The following is a 19,274-nucleotide window of genomic DNA, read 5'->3' on the forward strand; positions in this document are numbered from 1 at the left end:
CATTCTACGATATTTGGAGACACTTCTTTGTTGTCTGCTTGCCTGACTTGAGCGTCGGAGGGTCGTCGCCGAGAACCCCTTCCCGGGCCGACTTCCCTGCAGGTTCGCCGGAGGACCGTACGAGCGGCCAGGATCTACGTCAGCAACGCGGAGAGCGTCACGTGCCCAGCGTCCGTTGATTCAGCGTTGGGACAGGATCAATTTGGCGTCGTCTGTGGGAACGCTCCTGCATCTGACCGGAAGCAATGGACGAGGCTGGACGACCGCACACGGTGATGCTCTCCACGAAGGAGCTCGACGCTCTAATCAAGGCAAGAGCAGCTAAGCTCGTGGAGCAACAGAAAAAGAATGCGCAAGCCGAGCGGCTGAAGCAACAAACAACGTCAGCATCAGGTGGCCGAGCGGAGGCAATGATCCCCGAGCGGACGCCTCCCCCGAGACAATGATCCAACCGGCATTCAAGGGGGAGCACCGCCGAGCGGATGAAGATGGATTGGGACTTGGATCAACCATGAAGCTCAAATCATCTCCAGCCTTTCCGGGACAGGGTGAAAGGTGCACTAATATAATGTGTGCTGTATATTTTCCGTTTGGCTGTATATTTGAAATGCAGGAAGCAAAATGTTAAAACGCAATTGGCATTATCTGCCGAGCGGCCTATCTCCATGATGTATAAGAGCCGAGGCACCGACTCAATGTCGAAGACCCCGAGCCAATCGGCCGGGCGTAAAAATTATCCGAGCCAAGTCATCGAAGACGAAGACCCCTCGCCGCTCGGTAGGGCGTATGTCATCAGTGTCAAAATTAGCCTTGAAGGTCGTCGAGCTCCGACGTTAAAAATCGAGAGACGAGCCGGCGTCTATAAATCATCCGAGCGGAAGACCGTCGAGCTCCGACGTTAAAAATCGAGAGACTAGCCGGCGTCTATAAATCATCCGAGCGGAAGACCATCGAGCTCTGACGTTAAAAATCGAGAGACGAGCCGGCGTCTATAAATCATCCGAGCGGAAGACCGTCGAGCTCCGACGTTAAAAATCGACGAGCCGGCGTCTATAAACCCTCCGAGCGGAAGGCCGTCGAGCTCCGACGTTAAATATCGAGAGACGAGCCGGCGTCTATAAATCATCCGAGCGGAAGACCGTCGAGCTCCGACGTTAAAAATCGAGAGACGAGCCGGCGTTTATAAATCATCCGAGCGGAAGACCGTCGAGCTCCGACATTAAAAATCGAGAGACGAGCCGGCGTCTATAAATCATCCGAGTGGAAGACCGTCGAGCTCCGACGTTAAAAATCGAGAGACGAGTCGGCGTTTATAAATCATCCGAGCGGAAGACCGTCGAGCTCCGACGTTAAAAATCGAGAGACGAGCCGGCGTCTATAAACCCTCCAAGCGGAAGATCGTCGAGCTCCGACGTTAAAAATCGAGAGACGAGTCGGCGTCTATAAACCCTCCGAGAGGAAAACCGTCGAGCTCCCATGTTAAAAATCGAGATGAGCCGGCGTCTATAAACCCTCCGAGAGAAAGACCGTCGAGCTCCGACGTTAAAAATCGAGACGAGCCGGCGTCTGTAAACCCTCCGAGCGGAAGGCCGTCGAGCTCCGACGTTAAAAATCGAGAGACCAGCCAGCGTCTATAAACCCTCCGAGCGGAAGACCATCGAGCTCCGACGTTAAAAATCGAGAGACGAGCCGGCGTCTATAAATCATCCGAGCGGAAGACCGTCGAGCTCCGACGTTAAAAATCGAGAGACGAGCCGGCGTCTATAAATCATCCGAGCGGAAGATCGTCGAGCTCCGACGTTAAAAATCGAGAGACGAGCCGGCGTCTATAAATCTTCCGAGAGGAAGACCATCGAGCTCCGACGTTAAATATCGAGAGACGAGCCGACGTCTATAAATAAGCCGAGCGGAAGGCCGTCGAGCTCCGACGTTAAAAATCGAGAGACGAGCCGACGTCTATAAATATTCCGAGCGGAAGGCCGTCGAGCTCCGACGTTAAAAATCGAGAGTCGAGCCGGCGACTATAAATCCTCCATGCAGAAGACCGTCGAGCTCCGACGTTAAAAATCGAGAGACGAGCCGGCGTCTATAAATATTCCGAGCGGAAGGCCGTCGAGCTCCGACGTTAAAAATCGAGAGTCGAGCCGGCGACTATAAATCCTCCTAGCGGAACACCGTCGAGCTCCGACGTTAAATATCGAGAGACGAGCCGGCGTCTATAAACCCTCCGAGCGGAAGACGACGAGCCGGCGTCTATAAACCCTCCGAGCGGAAGACCGTCGAGCTCCTACGTTAAAAATCGAGAGACGAGCTGGCGTCTATAAACCCTCGGAGCGGAAGACCGTCGAGCTCCGACGTTAAAAATCGAGAGTCGAGCCAGCGACTAAAAACCCTCCGAGCGGACGGAGGCAATCAATAGGACTTGTGAGCAAGTACCCGAGGGTATTCACCGTCAATATCGTTCGACCGCCTCTACGTTCCACTCGGCTCAGTACCCAAAGGTACATCAACATCAAGCGAACAACTTCTTTTGTCAAAGTAGGACATATTCAGCCGAGCGGACTAGTTATACAAAATACTTCGTGAGAAATCCCTTGCAAAGCGCAAGAGAGGTGGGATGAGAGGCGATTAACGAGGAGAAGCGGAGGATGGTTTCTTGGATGCGCCGCTCGGCACTACGGGCGTCCAGTCAGTCGGACTATGCGTCTCCTTCGACTAGACTTGAAGGGGAGGCATGTGATCCGGTGGTAAGGATGGGGGACCCTCATGGGCGGAGGGTCAAAGACACGTGGAGGTCAACCCCAAGTTCGCGCCGAACGAAGGATGCCGTGCCGAACGGAAGGATGCCCTACCGAACGGAAGCATGCCGGGCCGAACGGAAGGATGCCCTACCGAACGAAAGGATGCCGAGCCGACCTGACTTTCGGCCAGGAGCTTCTCGGGCGGGACAGAAGACAACCCGACCATGGGCGGGTTTCCGACGCTCATAGTGAAAAGGGTCACCTGGCCGAGCGGATAGCCCGCTCGGCCGAAGCATAAAGCATCGTTGCTGTGGAACACTCTCAGCCGAGCACCCGGTCGGACCGATACCTACGCCCGGTCGGACCTATGCCTGCCGAGCGGCTGGCCGCTCGGCGCGGGAACAGAAGAGACAAGGACAAGGGAACATCTCCTGACAGCGAGTATGTTCAACGACCAGGCCATACGCAAGATCTTACAACAGAGGATCCCGCTGTCCCATCATAGATGTGCTCGGACTGTAGCAGTATGGTGTCAGGTAAGCTCTTCTGACAAGCCCATACCGAGGTATGGACAGAGGACACATATGCACCTCGGTATATGTGCCCGAGCCTCTTCACAGCTCTATATAAAGGGTCCTTACCCTTCGCCGGAGGTACGCATTCTACGATATTTGGAGCCACTTCTTTGTTGTCTGCTTGCCTGACTTGAGCGTCGGAGAGTCGTTGCCGGGAACCCCTTCCCGGCCCGACTTCCCTGTAGGTTCGCCGGAGGACCGTACGAGCAGTCAGGATCTACGTCAACAACGCAGAGAGTGCCATGTGCCAGCGTCTGTTGATTCAGCGTTCAGACATGATCAACTGTAAAACCAGCTTTGAATCAAGTTGTTTAGTGAAACTGTTTGAATAAAAAAATCAGAATGAAGATTTTATTTTGTTTTTAAAAAAAGGCAAATGCCAATTTAATTTTATGATAATTTTTTTCTTTTCAAAGATTTTTTTATCAAGCTATTTAATTTGTCAAATAGTTTAAGTGAATAATTTATTTTTTACAAAAGAAAATATTTTATTAAATTTAAATGCATATTTTTTTTTATAAATTATTTTTAGTTTTTGTACGTTCAGTATTGCAAATTATTTCACCTAATAGAATGACATTGATCAACTTTGTTTTCGAATTAAAAATGTTTAACTATAAGTAAAAAAAGACACTGAAGAAATTGTTTCACCAATCGAGTTATTTGGTGAAGCTGTGCAAAATATTATAATAAAAAATGGGGAGAATAACTCATGGTTTACACATTTCAAAACAGAAAGGCTTAATTTATATGTTTTCTAATATTAGAGACATCATATGAATATTCAATTCAGACAAGGAGAAAAATAACAATGAGTTGAAATGGATGTTCAAGTTACAAAGCCAACCCAACATGGATTGTTATTGAGAAACTTGAGAATTCAGTAAAAAAGAGACACCATACAAAATGCCTTTTGCTAGTTGGCAGTCATTAAGGATGATTAGACATCCAAATTGTCTTGGTTCTACTGGTGATGATCAAAGATGAGGATTCCATAACCAAACTAGGATAGCTTCGAGGATCCTTTTTTCGGCCTTGGCGGCATGACTTTAGGGTTGGTGAACCATGTAGTGTAGAGGAATTGCTTATGAGGCCCATCGTGATTACAGATTAGCCGCAGTTTTTGCCTCTCGCGCATCCACCTCAATAGGATCTTCATCTGTCCTTTACTGGATAAACCTTGCAAACCCACTCCCTGAAAAGTATATACATGTTACTAGCCAGACAGAAAAGAACAGTATTGAATATAAATTTAAGCATTTTGTTTGCTATTAGATGATAGGAAGAACTCTGAAACCATTCTATTCTAGTTACTTTCACATAGTAAGAGCTTCAGGGCCAACCAATTGGGCAACAATGCAAGTAACATATGTTAAAGAGTGTCTCACATGCTACCTTGTCTAGCAGCAAATGAAACTACATGTAAGAAACCACTGAGGTACAAAGGACAGAATAAGCATTGGTGCTCATTCCAGGGACAGTTGCGAGTTTACTTACCAGTGGTTGTATTTCGATCGTAAGCTTCATGCAATACATGTTTGGCTAATTTAAATGATATCTAGTTTGTGTTGGTCTACTTTTGTGTAAAACATGCAATTTTAGTTAATGTTTAGTTGTCTACCGAACACAAACAACGACCACAGATTAAATATTATTCATTTTCTTTCTCTGGCCTTACAAGTTGGCGAATGAAACTATTCATGATTTATTAGAGAGAGTTTCTCAATGATATGAAAGTATACGTGTGTTCTTCACATGTCAATATGTCATGACTTAGATCAAGAATAGATCTTTGATCTTCCAAATGAGATGAAATAAAACAGATGACACTGGATACCAAACAGAGACATGCTAGTCCACTATAATCAAATTTGCAAAAGGAGAAAATGGCGGTAATGCAGTACTCTTGCAGTCTCAACTACTGTCCTCAACAGTTACAAGAAAGTAGGAGACACTGCCCATAGAAACAATAAGATGATGGAAATTTGCCAAATTCACAAAAAAAAAAATGATTAAATATAATATGTACTACTAACAAAAATGTAACAATTAGGGCATGATCATATCATTAACAATGATAAAAAACAAGAGAGAGCTGTCATCACACCACCACAACTTGCCTTCCTAGAAAAGGATTCAGGTCAACAATCTCGTCCGGAAACCCATGAAAACATAGAAATATAAAATTTCATCAGACAGTGCATCTTTAAAAAATAAAAGAGAACAAAAAGACAATTGTCCTGGCCTGTGGACAATAAGCTGAATGGCCAATGCAATTGTCAAGACCTAGGCTGGTAGAGATCTTTTGTAATATACTTGATGGCACTGACCTTATCAAATGCAAGCGGGGTTTAGAAGACAAGAAGATATAGAGCATAGAGAAAAGAAAACAGAAGTGATGGGAGAGGGTGTTCCTATTTAATTTGTAGGAACTTAGAATTTACTAAGTATATAGACACCATGTAAACATGTCTACCGATGGAGAACATGCAATATATAGGTGCCTATGCAAATACTCCTAAGGGATTAGTTCACATTAATTGCATGGGTAAAATTATTCTTTAAAATTTGAGAACCTCAGAATAAAACTCTAAAGAAAAGGTTTTAAGCAACAAATTGCGAATAAGTTGCTAACACTTAGTGTGCAAAAAATTAAATGCAGTGATACGCAAAACCTCCAATGCAGTGATAGGCATATCACTGAAATTTTTGCCAATGATAATCCAAAATGCAGTGATATTCAAACAATTAAGCATATACCTCCAAGATAATCATTTTTTGAAAGCATAATCATTTTTAATTCCACTTAATCATAATATCTCTCACTTTCTTCATATTAATCAATTTTGATCCATTAGCTTATATACCAAAAAGATGTGAACCACATGTTCCTTGAAGGGGAGAATAGAAGGGAAATGAAACCTGTTTTAAGGAATAAAACTCTCACCTATGAATTTGTATTTATGACCATAGTTGTCCAAGTCATATAATTCACAATTCCATTCATACGATAGGTTATATTTACATGCTTCTTACATACAAATCAAAACTTGAAAGCAACAATTTGATGCAATGCAACATTAAAATACAATTCTAAAAGTAGAAATGAATCAAACCCAACCAATCAAAAGCTAATCAAGACTAAAGTCAATATATTAGAAATTAAAAGCTGAAGAGTACAGAATCTCAAAATTAACAATGAAATACAAGAAGAAATTTGGGCATGTGAAGGGAGACAGTCTAAGATAGCCAAGGGGGCAAAGACACAAATGAGAAAAACAAGTTTTATCACATCGGTAAGCAAACAATACATGCAAAATCAATGGTGAATTGCACATTATCTCATGTCAAAGTCATGTTCATTCCTCTCTTCATGTATCATGGTTGTCACTAGTCTTTTTTCTTGCCAACTGTAATCATATTATTAATACTTTAAGTCAAGAATATAGACCTGGAGGCAACAATGATTTTTCTATGACAAAAGTATTTCAGAACAAATTTTCATATTGGCTTAGTTCATTTCAATTCTAATGCAATGAAATAACAATACTTTGTACATTGTCATATCAAGATAAGATATAAGCCTATATATTTTTGTTATGAATCTACATCAACTTATTTTATCCAATAAAATATCATATTACATTATTCTATGTATTATAGGATATCGAGACCAGTCCAATTAAACTTAAAATTATCTTTTAATAAAAAATTTTATTTTATCTTTAACTTACAAATCATGATTTGAAATTTTCACCAAAATGATTGACGATGCAACCTTACTTTGACAACCTTGTTTATGAGATTTCTAAATTCCATTTCCATTTGATTTGGGCAGAAATAAACTAGAGGAAATGAATAGAATAAAATTTCTTCTTCTCTATTTCCTTCCAAGTAACTTAAAATGAAAGAACTTGATGGAAGTAAATTTAATTTTCATGTTTAGTGCCAAGTAAATAAGAGAACATGATAATTTTATTTCTCTTCCTTCCTAATCCTACCTTTGTTAGAGCTTCCTGATTGGTATAGCTCATTAGCACTAAACAAAATTTAATGTGACCATATTCTCTCTCTCTCTCTTTCTCTACCAAACCATCCAGGTCAGTTCTTTACATATGTTGCATTTATCAAAGGATATCATGCCTTTAATCTTGTTAAAATCTTTACATTGATTAGATTAAAGATAAACTGGATATGCCACATTCCAGTATAATTTACTCCTACAGTTGGACAGAACTAAAGAAACCTTCACGCTTCCAATTTCCCTCAATGTATCGTATAATTTACTTCCCTCTCCCTCATCAGGCGAGTGAAAGAGATACTCTTTCTATCAAGTGAACCAGAAAATAGTACCTTGATGTGATCCCAAGTGTCAGCGATGGTGAGGGGGCCGTGCTCCTTGACGACGTCGAAGATGGTGCGAGTGATGGTCTGCGTCAGCTCCGGCGGCGTCGGAGGATCGATGGCCTTCATCTTGGGCTTTGGCTTCTTGGCCATCCATCGAACCGCCGTCGCAAACATGTCTCTGCGCCACTCGGCCTCTACGTGAGCAACCCTACTGGAGACGAAGAGTCGAAGCAGAGGAGGGAGGCGGCTGATTGGAGGATATAACAAACGATTCGAGGAGCGTCGAAGCATCAGAGCGCGGAGACGCGTGTCGAACTCCTGACAAATCATGGAGCTTTAAGATTCGGGGCAGAATAACACTCAATAGACTATGTTTTAGTGAATGTGTTTTCCGGAAGATATTAAGGAAAGAAAATACCTTATTTTGAGCTTCTTTTTTTCAAATTATGTTTGAATTTTTAAAGTAAATTTCTTTATAATAATCAGTTTTAACAAATGCTTGAAATATCAGGGCACATTTTCTTAATTTGATAACAAAGAAATGACACAAATAAACTTCGCAATTCCATCTGTGAATACTTAATAGTTTGATTGAAGACTAATGATAACAAGAAACATTCTTTTGTTTAAACTTTAAAGACATGAACTAACCCTAAACATTCTTTGCAACAGTGCAAAGATAGGAATGATATACAAATTGTTCCAGTAATAAATAAGAGAGGCTATTTTCCAAGCTCCGGATGCCTCGCTCCATGAAAAAAATCAAGACAAAATTCATCTGTTTCAGGGACAGAAGCTGTTGCACACCTCGAATTATTTTGTTCACCTAGAGAATCAGATATTTTAAAGATTTTTGTCGTGTCATTCTTGAAGGCGCGGTCCTGTCTGCAGTGTTAGGTATTTGTTCAAAACTTGGAATTGATGGTTGCAGTGTCTTCGCCGGGTGATTCTTGTTACCTTATTCAACCATCAACCAATCTGTCAAATGGATGGTATACCGGCTTTGTATATGCTTCTGCTCAGGAAAGGATTGCTTGGAGGAAAAACCGATGAATCATCTCATAACTTGTGAATGTAATAACAGCACTGGGAGTAGTTCTCAGCAAGTTTGTGGCATAGCCGCGGTAAAAACCAGGGATGCCATCTTGATGGAATACCTTCCTAATGCAGTCAGTCACGCCTGCATATTTGTTGCTATTGTTGCGGGCATGGCCTTGTTCTTGTAGTCTGGCTCGTATCACCTAATAGAATCACAAAACTGAATTTTGCAGCACAAGATAGATAAAGAATTTTTTAATAATAATAATAATTAGTTTCTGATCTTACTCTCAGATAATCTAATGAACTCCAAAATGATGTCTGGTTATAGATTTGAAGTTCAAACTAGAACTTACCAGTCAAGTTGGTAACCACAAACAAGTACGATAACATATGTGCCAGGAATAACCCATGAATTAGAGTAAGATTGAAGACAATAAACATTCAAGGTAGATGGCAGGATACCTCATGTGGGTATGTCAAAGTCGATGCAATTATTTTAGATAAGGAAGAAGAAATAGCTACATCTTTTGGACTAAGCCTATCCACTGAAGTGTTTTCTGCATTGCAGTTAATAATCAGCTATATGTGGAGAAAATTTATTGAGCTGTAGCACTATGGAGCTATTGTACCTTTTCGTGCCAAGTAAGACTTGATCTTTTCATATGATGGAAACTGAATAGCAACGTGGCTAACCCCCACTAAAGAAGGAAGAAGGCCGCTAGATCCCAAACAAACACAAGAAGAAAAGATACTATTACTACAAGCTCGAACAGAAACAGAAAATGAGATTTAAATCTTCTATTATCAAAAACAATAGTTCTAACCTGTATAGACCTCTCCTTCCCTCTTCAAGCATAATTCTTCTTAATGCAGATAACATACCTTTATATGGCACTACATCATCCCTCATTCCTTGAGTCTATTGAAAATTGAAACATGGCAGAGGTGTCACCGCCGAGGTTAGCAGTGCATTGCAACTATAGAAATGAATTGAACAGATAAAGGGACAAATATCTTGAGCAAAGTACAATGGAAACAAGAGGGAAAAGAGAAGGATGTCAACAAGCATCCATTATCTATTCTATCCTGTTGGTATTGGTTTCAACTTAATGTGTAATAAGTGGCATTTAAGAAAGAACAAAAGGATTCACTACGAGCAGCAAGTGATCTATTCCACCAATATATTATTTCCACTGAATGCTACAAAGAAATGACAGAAACTTTGTAAAGTTTAACCCAATAAAATCCTCTTGTTTGAATGAGCACAGTGCTGTCATGCCATTCTCCTAATTTAGCCAACGAAAGCATAAGAAAACACGTTTGTTCATTCTATTAACAGAATTAGAAATTGTTTGTTTTCAAAGTTACACAACCCTAATAACTCAAAGATGCATCAGAAAAATATATCTGATATGACACTTGTAATCATTACGATATCGATTTGTTAAAATCACTCAATTCAACTTACACAATTTCACAATCATTTTTACCCTGTAATAACTTTCTAAAATTAATGAAAAAGAAATTAATGACACAGGATCAGAACATTCCAAATTATAACCTTATTGTAAAGACATACTTCATCATTTTCATTTCAATAGGATTTCAAGCTATAAAATTTCTTCCCTGAATTCTTTGATTCTGTGAAGCGTTTACTAAGATTTGTTGCAAGAGAAATCCAAGTCCATAGTAGATCCAAAGGAACATAAGCTTAACTCAAGTAAAATGGAAGGAACAGGAAAGTAAATGCAAAACACAAACACAGTTGGTCTGACATAGTTGTATGCAAAGATAGGTAACTCCACACTGCCAAACTACAGATTCAAGGACCTGGTATCACAGGACAGATATTTTCTTACAATATTTTGAGTACTACAGAGGGAACTTTGGTAAATGAGCTGCCCTATTGAAAACCAAGATAAAAATATTACCAATGGAAAGAGAAACCAACACCTTCTCTACATTTTTAGGTTTGGCATCTATGAGCACAAATGGTTTATACTGTTTGAAAAAAATGAAAACGCATCCTTAGCATGTATGAAGATCTTGATTAGTAACCTTACTGTGTGTACCAACATGACGGAGTTCAAAAATCAAACTGTGGCATAGACAACAGTGTCAACCATGCTGTTGATAATAGTCTAAACATAAAGAAAATTGCTCAAGGCTGGTTGAGCTCCAGACATCACCGACTAAGATAAATTTGTTTACGATTATCACATGATGCTATAACAACCTACCAAGTTTCTGGCTATTGAAATTTTCTGAATAGAAACTGATCGACATACGCAAAACTTTTCACAAAAGATGGTAGAAGTCCCCGTAACATCCACAGATATACATGTCAATTTCAATTATTCCTTCATCATTTAAGCACCTTTCACTCGTATAAAAGCCCCATCAAGTAGCAGTCTAAACAAGTTGAGCCGAGCCAACTTTAATTGTGTTAAGCTTGTTTATTTTTTATCAAGTTTGTTCAATTAATTGAGATATTCAAAGTTTCTCTGGGCCAACAGCAGTTCAATTAATTGAGGCCTGCCTGACACTTGTCACTGGTAACTAGTAAGGGCTATATAAACTGTCACCACATGGTGATAACTTGAGTTCAAGATGCAAAATAAATATTAGAAGTTTCTTATTAATCGACCGTCTTTAAAAATATATCAAATAACAAGGATGACAGATAGGCAAAAACTACATACTTGAAGTCTAGTTTTAACAACCCATAATGGATTGGTGGTAATAGCTGTTGCAGCTCCTGCACCTGCAGCAGCAAGTATATTTGCACCAACCGAAAGCTCATTATTTTCATCCACTGCTTATGAACATGTAGATGAGAAAATTTAGTTCAGAAACTTGCCAAATTACTTAATAAACATGTTTTTGTAACTCAAACTTTACATTGAATGAAGCAGCATATATTCTTCATCAGACATTATGATGAAAAATAAAGAAAAGTTCAAAAAGAAATTCAGGGAAAAAGGAAGACCAACCATGTGAATGAAGTAGGCTTTTCAGATGATTATAAACAGGGAAATACACCTGCACAGTGTTATTTTTTTATTAACCAAATAGGTATTTGAAGTAGGATATTCAAGTAACTATAGCATCAGACATGAATCTGTAGAGTATAAAAAAGGGTGTCGTTTTAAGATTAAATTGTCATGAGGGAAATATATAGGCATGCAAATTGAACCAGTCCTGGTTGGCGGTTCAATGAAGAAAAATCAGGTCTCGCCATTAAGTACAATATAAAATCACTACTTTTGGGCATTGATGGTGTGGATCTCTTCCAACCATGACTATAAAAGCAGCAGTAAGACCAAGAATGTTTGCTATTGATTATTCAAGTTTTTAGTCAGCGACTCTTACGGAGCTTTTGAACATATCAAACTTAGAAGATTCCCCATATCTCCTTTTTGAAAACAAGATTACATGACCGTCCTAGATGTAGGTATTTATAACTTCAATATTTTCTGATGTCTTTTTTCCACAAGTGAATTTTATGGTGCAGGGCAAGCATAAGTAGCCTTAACTATAAATTTACAATTAGAGGGGTTCTTCCCCTGATTCACACCATAGTTTTCTAAATTGCAATGGAGCAACTGTTTATCAAGGCAAGGCTTGCGCTCTTGTATGTTCATACACATTCAAAGCATGTACACAATAACCATGCAGGCTCTGAAGACTAGAAACCTTTTAGTCTTTAATCTTTCCTAATGCTAGTGATAAATAATCATTACATATCATCACTTTGTCATGGAATTCTTGTTTATTATATTACATTATATCAAATCTATTATAAAATTTCATTATATACATTTTTTATTACCTCAAAATTACAATTTCCTTTCTTTGAATTTTGAAATGTCATAAACACAAGGAAAATAAAATTCTGCGCTTGATAATCTACACCATATTAGACATAGAAAGTACAATTGAGAGATAGGCTTAAGATTAATGAATAACGAGAAGATATGAGATGCCAACTACTAGAGGTCTTATACATGATCTTTTCAACCAATAACTTTTTTATTCCTGACTTTTAGTTATAAGAGAGGTCATTGACTCATTGTAATTTGTTTTAAGCTCTAATACTTGGAGTATTCATCTAAACCCTCTATATCTGTGTCAAAAATTGATATTGAGACACCAACACTCCTAAATATACTCGATATCTCTGTTGAAGTTTTTTAAAAAATAATTGTGTGGTAAATTATTTCAGTCTGAGTAACATAAATTCTAAAAACTCTCGCCAACCTTGTTCTCTATCATACAATGCCTATACTTAAACAAAAGTAATTAACTCTGTGGGTTGTCCTTGTCTCAGTTATTGTTTTTAATGGTGTTAACATTCTTTGTCGATTTACATCTTGTGTGACTGATTCAGATTCAATGCAACCCAACTGATATGATCCTCTCATCAATATCAATTTTAATCCTGCAAATTATACAGAAAACTTTACTGTTTACATTAGTTTTTGTAGTTTGAATTACTGTTATGTATAAAGAATAAACCAGAGTCGAATGATGCTTCAGGTGACCATTCATCCACATAGAGTGTAAATCTTTCTGTGTGTTATCTGAGGAATATGAAACCTTTTGATGTCTATAACTACAGGATTCCTGCAGTTTAATAATATAATTCAGCATAGATCTGGACAGCAATTTCAAGATAACAATCTTCAAATGAGCTTGCATGTCTTTATTGACTAACAATGAGCTTGAAGACCCCAACAATGTCGAATTCATTTTCAAATCGAAACAAACTGAACATCCATTATGTGAAATCGTGAATTGTACATGATTCATCATGAAAATGTAGTGTCCCTCATCAGCTTAACAAATATATGCTGATGGATCTTGAGGAAAAAAACACCAAACTCACAATAGGCAGATTTCTGTGTAACTTCCATGCGGAACTTAGTTAATATGGTCTTCAAAAGTTCAAAAAGTTAAGACATCCGGAATTTCAAATAATACTACTTGCAGTCAAACAAACTAAAAGAGGAGAAGTAATATGAGTGAACGTAAATAGAAAACAAAATTATTCTTACAGCCCAGTTTGGAAGCAGTGCAGTGACTGTTGGAGTAAGACCACGATATAAGCCACTCACACCTTCTTTTTTTATGATTTGTTTTAGGCTTGAAATAATGATATTGCCTATTAAATTAAAAATAAATAAATATCAGTATTCTGAATTATGACAAAAGCAAAGCATGGGCTCCCAAGGAACCACTGAATAAACCAATTCAGAAATAGCATGTTTAAATGATTTAAAACATTAAAAAGAGCTGTATAAATACTTCTTAAAGCCAATTAAAGATGGAACTAGTTTTTAATTTAATTATCTTGTATTGAATATCCAACTACCTATTAACTTGGGTAAACCAAGGACAGCAACATTATACCTTGACCACAATTCAAGGTAATAAAGTACAATTAGTGTGAATTGGGAATATTACAAAAAGAATTTAAGCAAAAAGTTTATCTCTTGTTGTTCTCCTTCAAATTGGAAATGCCATGGAAGATGAGTCTGGATAGCCAGATTGATGATGATGCAGAATAAAACCTTCTCTGACTATGGGAGAAAAGGTGCAGGACATCCATTTTCCTTCCTGTATACTTTGAAGAAAAATAATTGTGAATAACAATTTTTCCTTAATGATATTTGATGGAGGGTATCTAATATTAATAATAGTCTTATCTCAATAATCTTTGATACATATCGAACACCGGTCCATGCAATGGAGACAGATTGGATGAGGATGACTATATTGATTACCAAGTGGTTGATGGTGGCAGTTACCATATCTTGAACATAATTGTAAATGAGGCAAGACATAGATAAAGATTTAGTTAATTAGAGTAAAATTTGGAGCTACTGTAAGAGAGAGGAGACAACATTCATCTCAGCCATACTGCTACCTCCCAAATTTGAAGACCATGGTGCAATAATACCCTAAGTGGTCGTGTAAATTGAGAAAGGAGAAGACTATACTGCAATAGGATGTACAAATCTAGAGATGAAATGAAAAAAGGATTTTACTGATAACCTAGAGCTATATAGCTGAATTCAAAGAAAAGAATATATAGGCTTATGGTAGTGAATAGGCGATCAACAATAAAACATAGGGATAAATAATATCAAGATAATGAGGTAGAGAATTAGGGGAATCAAGATAATACAGAAAATACATCAAGAAGATACTTTATTTCCAAGTTTTCTTCATCAAATTGGACAGGACAGATGAGTATAATTTCAAAAGATAGGTCAAATATTCACCGTGTTTATATGACTATCAATTTTCATAAATTCAAAGAAAAGTTAGAACTTAGAAATGCAACAAACGACTGGAAAGTTAAAAAGAATCAGTATTAATTGACAAAACTTAAAACTTTTACAACCAAATCATGTTTTAATCAAACCCATTTACCTTCCATGTGATGTTGACACATGTGATGTTGCATTTATTATGCATGTACTAACTTAATCATAAGCAATTAATAGTGTAGCTACTTGATTCAATTAAATTCTTATTAGTTGTGGTAAATGGAATTGCAAATCAATTGAAATGCCCATTTCAAGTTACAAAACACAAATGAGATATGACGGTTAGATATGTAATTTTAAGGGGAAAGATTATTAAAAAAAAGCCCCTTAAACAATATGATAGTTACTGTTGCAAAATACACGAACAGACAAGGAAATGTCTCTTGGGATCCAAACTATAATGTAATCTTAGAAACATGAAAATGTAGAGACAATGTCTTTGCTTTATAGCTCAGAGCAAAATCTCTCGTAACTGATATATAGTTGGCTATCTAATTCAGAGAAGAATATCAACCAACTCTAAAAACTTCAGTAATGAGCCTTATAATGTTGCAAGCATTTGACACCTGGCATAGATCAAAATGTTGCTTTGTTCTTTTCACCACAGCCAAAGCTGATCCTTTTGACAGCAGAACCAAAAAGTCAGCACGACCAATATAAGTGTCTCGCCTATGATCTACAGAACAATGTTGTAACATCTATATCAAGTGACACATGACTATGTTTAGGTTTCTACATATTGATATTGACAGGGAGCATGGAGAAAGGCAAGCAATTGAGTGATCGTGATCTAAATCACCCATCTCACAGAATCATGATCTCCCACCATCATTGATTTCTGCATGTTTGGAACCTCTAGAGAGAATCATTATTGGTCAATCACCTGATCAAGGCCACCTCTTGCTAACGCTCTTAATTGTGAGTGCAATAAATCTACAATCCACATTACTCCTCTCCCCTATCTCACATGCTACAGAGCCAAGCCCTATCTTTTTTCAGTCAACATGCACCCAAGGCATGCTCACTTGAATTAAATCAAGTTCGGCCCATTTAATATTAGTTTTTTTATAACAAAAAAATCAATTCATGTTTAACCTCAAGCTTAACGCCAATTACAAGAGGAGGATGGTATCTTTCTTTTCATCCTCGTCATGTGAACTTTTCACTTCAATGTACCACATATATTGTTTGCAAACTGCACTCAATTTAACAGCATAAAACAGTAAGTCCAGTTACAGATCATTCCAAATATTAGTAAATAAAAGCTATTATTGGTAGCAACTTATTAAAGATAAAGGGGCAGAATAACAAAGACCACAACTACTAGTCAACTGCTTATTTCCCTGAACTTTTTAGCAACCCGTACTCAACTCATTGTATAAAATAATAAGTGCATGCACAACTCAATAACCACATCAATAGCAACTTAGCAAAGAGAAAAAAAAACTAAGCTCCTAGTCAGTTCTTGATCTCTTAACAATTAGAAGCATTTTGAGTTCAACTTTCAACAATTTTCAGTACAAAGTATCTCTTAGCGTTCTAATGTACCAAATGAACACAATGTATTGCTTGCAACACACACTAAGTTCTAAGAACCTGTGCACCCTTCAAACTCCAGTATATCCCTAATGTACCAAAAACATACAACGAAAAACGAAAATGGCAATTCTCGACAAAGAGTGATAACTACAAAAGCCAGCCTAGTATCAAAGAGCAGAGCAGGAGCGTACGGTGGGAAGAGGAGGGGCACACCTCCGGCGGACCATGGACCTGAAGCCGCGTCTTGATCACGTCCAGCGGGCAGACGAAGGTCGCAGCTACGGCCCCTGCATCACCATCCAGACAAACACCAATCAAACAGGAAAAGGACACCACAAATAGACTGATCGCGTCACGGTCACAAATAGGGCGTACTCACCTGCGGATGCTCCGGCGAGGGCGTCGCAGAGGATTTCTCGGCCGTTCTTGCCGTCGGACCCCCCGCCCATCCCTAGATCCGAATCAAAATGAACTGATCGTTGACTACATGCGACGCGGAAGCGAGAGGGAGCGAGTGGGAGAGAGAGGGTCTACTGGCACTGGGCATGTGCTAACCCTAAAGATCAACCTCTATTCTACACTTCGCCGATGACGAGGAGGAGGCGGAAATCTAACTCCTGAAAAGAGCGGAGGAAGCCAGCAAACAGACAAATAGGAGAGCGGCGAGATACGCTGTCTAATTTTCTGGGTATTCAAAGGCTAATTGCTTCGGGATTCGTTAATTGAACCGGCTCCTCGCTTTGCGCCTTCGTATTCTTTTAGTTTACTAAAAAGAATTTCAAAAAGCTCTTAAAAGTTTAGCACAGTTTTAAAAATGCCATTTAGTATTTTACAGCAATTAATCAAAAATAAAACTAAACCTCATGAACAAAACCAATCTGTAAGACTTTTAAATATACTGGATCTATTGTCCCCATTCAAAAACTAAAAAAAAAAACGAGATTTAATAAGGTATTATTTCATGTCTTGACAGTAGTTTGACATAAATTGATTATATTCGTTTGTTTTGATTAAATTGGTGTCATTAAGGTAGATGACGTCCTTGGACAATTTTGTTACCGAAGATAAAGGAAAATATGATAAATTGAAATCGACATCCAATTGTACTTTATCAGTGACCTACTTAAATAATCTCAAACTGCTAAGTAGAGATAGATAAAGTATTTAGATAACTTATTGAACTATTTTGTATTACCGAGTTCGAGTCACTCGAGTGTCAATGGGAAGACCATATCGACAATTAAGTACTGATTGTTCATGACGAACTGAGTGAGTACCTAAATGTTATTATGAATAGAGATGTCAAATGGGTGCACAGCAAAGAGAAAGAATGGGGGAATGAAGATGGACGAATTTCTTTGCTTCTACACCTTTTTTTCAAGGCTATGAAGGGCCTCCTTATATAAGAGCTTCCACTGCCAAACGGGTGTACGGAGAAAGAATGAGGAACAAAAGTGAAGGAGTTTCTTTGTGTGTACTAATTTTTTTCTTTCTCAAGGTTATAGAGGGTCTCCTTATATAGGAGCTCCAACTGTCAAACGGGTGCACCACGATATAAGCCGACAATTGGAGTTGGGTCCATCGAGTTAGTCCGTCTTGTCAAATAATTTAAGTAAATTGGATTGAAATTTTATCAATCTATTTATGGTCAGTTTATTTCGAAGAGCGGAAATCAAAACTAAGGAAAAGTTTCCGTCGTTTACTTCATTAAAATTTTCAAATGTAAGAAAAACGCAATCCAATCAACGGAAGGTTTTAAAGCGAAAATCGATCACTTCGAAATTGGATGAAAAACAATGAATGGGAAAAAAAAATGACGCATGTACCCCTTTTCATTCACAAAATTACACCATATACTAAAAAAATAACACATGTACCTTTTTTAACTCATAAAATTACACCATGTACCTAAAAAAAATGACACATATACCCTTTTTTATTTACAAAATTACGTATATGTATCCACCTTCCTCTATCAAGATAAACAAACATTAAAAGGAAGGGATTTGTTCACCCTTTCTCTTCTCTTCCTCCGAGAATAATTTTCTATTATAGATTCCTTTCTCTTCCTCATCCGCGCTTTAGAGTAAATAGAACATTAAAGATGGATCCAGGTGGACCGATATGCTTGGGCTTACAACTCTCACGAGTCACCCTACAGCGGGCTTGGGTTAACTCACGGGTTGAGAAAAAAAAAATCTCCTAAACTTAAAACTAAAATTGAATGTTTTTTTGGCGTACTGGAGTAGTCACTAGATTTTAACTCTTGTACCTACATTATCACCCTATTTTATTGTATTATATTCTCTTTATTGGGGTTTAGGGGTTTGGAGTTTTATTGTGTGGCCACCACCAATTCTTGCATATGTTTTGTTGTGTGATCATCACTAATTCTTAGCACACCGAAGTTGTCTATATGTCATTGCCCCTCCTTTTATTGACTAGTGGCGGCCCAACTCTCTTTTCTCACACAACTCAACCTCATTCAAACCCTAACCTTTGACAGATAGTGAACTTTTTGCAAGTCTTAACTATGCCAAGGTTGATTTCGCAAAGACATACATGGGTCCATTACAAATTGGGGGAGAGATTGACATACATGGGTTCATTACAAATTGGGGGAGAGATTATTTTTTTAAGATAAAAACTAATAGATCAAACACCACTTTGATCCATTCAAAATTCAAGAATTGGTG

General features: G+C 38.4%; 2 protein-coding genes across 3 annotated transcripts; both read right to left on the minus strand.

The window, feature by feature from the left end:
* Positions 1-4,032: 4,032 nt before the first annotated feature.
* On the minus strand, positions 4,033-7,909 carry LOC122032882. The gene is made up of 2 exons (XM_042592196.1): positions 7,670-7,909; positions 4,033-4,511 (listed from the first exon to the last, which is right to left on the minus strand). Exons 1-2 carry the CDS (start codon positions 7,835-7,837, stop codon positions 4,320-4,322), a joined length of 360 nt encoding a protein of 119 aa, XP_042448130.1. The 5' UTR covers positions 7,838-7,909; the 3' UTR covers positions 4,033-4,319.
* Positions 7,910-8,226: 317 nt separating this feature from the next.
* On the minus strand, positions 8,227-17,278 carry LOC122031969 (nicotinamide adenine dinucleotide transporter 1, chloroplastic-like). Of its 2 annotated transcripts, none has more exons than XM_042591201.1 (9): positions 16,958-17,278; positions 16,770-16,865; positions 13,762-13,868; positions 11,698-11,746; positions 11,407-11,468; positions 9,529-9,623; positions 9,334-9,422; positions 9,167-9,261; positions 8,227-8,904 (listed from the first exon to the last, which is right to left on the minus strand). In XM_042591201.1, the coding sequence occupies exons 1-9, from the start codon at positions 17,025-17,027 to the stop codon at positions 8,683-8,685; spliced, it is 885 nt and encodes a 294-aa protein (XP_042447135.1). In that variant the 5' UTR covers positions 17,028-17,278; the 3' UTR covers positions 8,227-8,682. The 2 variants fall into 2 exon arrangements, with proteins under 2 accessions (XP_042447135.1, XP_042447134.1); XM_042591200.1 differs by having other exon boundaries at positions 11,407-11,519; positions 16,958-17,276.
* Positions 17,279-19,274: the final 1,996 nt, after the last annotated feature.

Source organism: Zingiber officinale, chromosome 11A, assembly GCF_018446385.1.
Source record: "Zingiber officinale cultivar Zhangliang chromosome 11A, Zo_v1.1, whole genome shotgun sequence".
Lineage (NCBI taxonomy): Eukaryota > Viridiplantae > Streptophyta > Magnoliopsida > Zingiberales > Zingiberaceae > Zingiber > Zingiber officinale.

Coding starts and splice junctions, on each gene's coding strand:
- LOC122032882 (XM_042592196.1), bottom strand. CDS start 7,837: ATGTTTGCGACGGCGGTTCGATGGATGGCCAAGAAGCCAAAGCCCAAG. Junction 4,512..7,669: donor ACACTTGGGATCACATCAAG/GTACTATTTTCT, acceptor TATACTTTTCAG/GGAGTGGGTTTGCAAGGTTT.
- LOC122031969 (XM_042591200.1), bottom strand. CDS start 17,027: ATGGGCGGGGGGTCCGACGGCAAGAACGGCCGAGAAATCCTCTGCGAC. Junction 11,747..13,761: donor CACTGCTTCCAAACTGGGCT/GTAAGAATAATT, acceptor AACACTGTGCAG/GTGTATTTCCCTGTTTATAA. Junction 9,423..9,528: donor GGAAGGAGAGGTCTATACAG/GTTAGAACTATT, acceptor TTTGGGATCTAG/CGGCCTTCTTCCTTCTTTAG.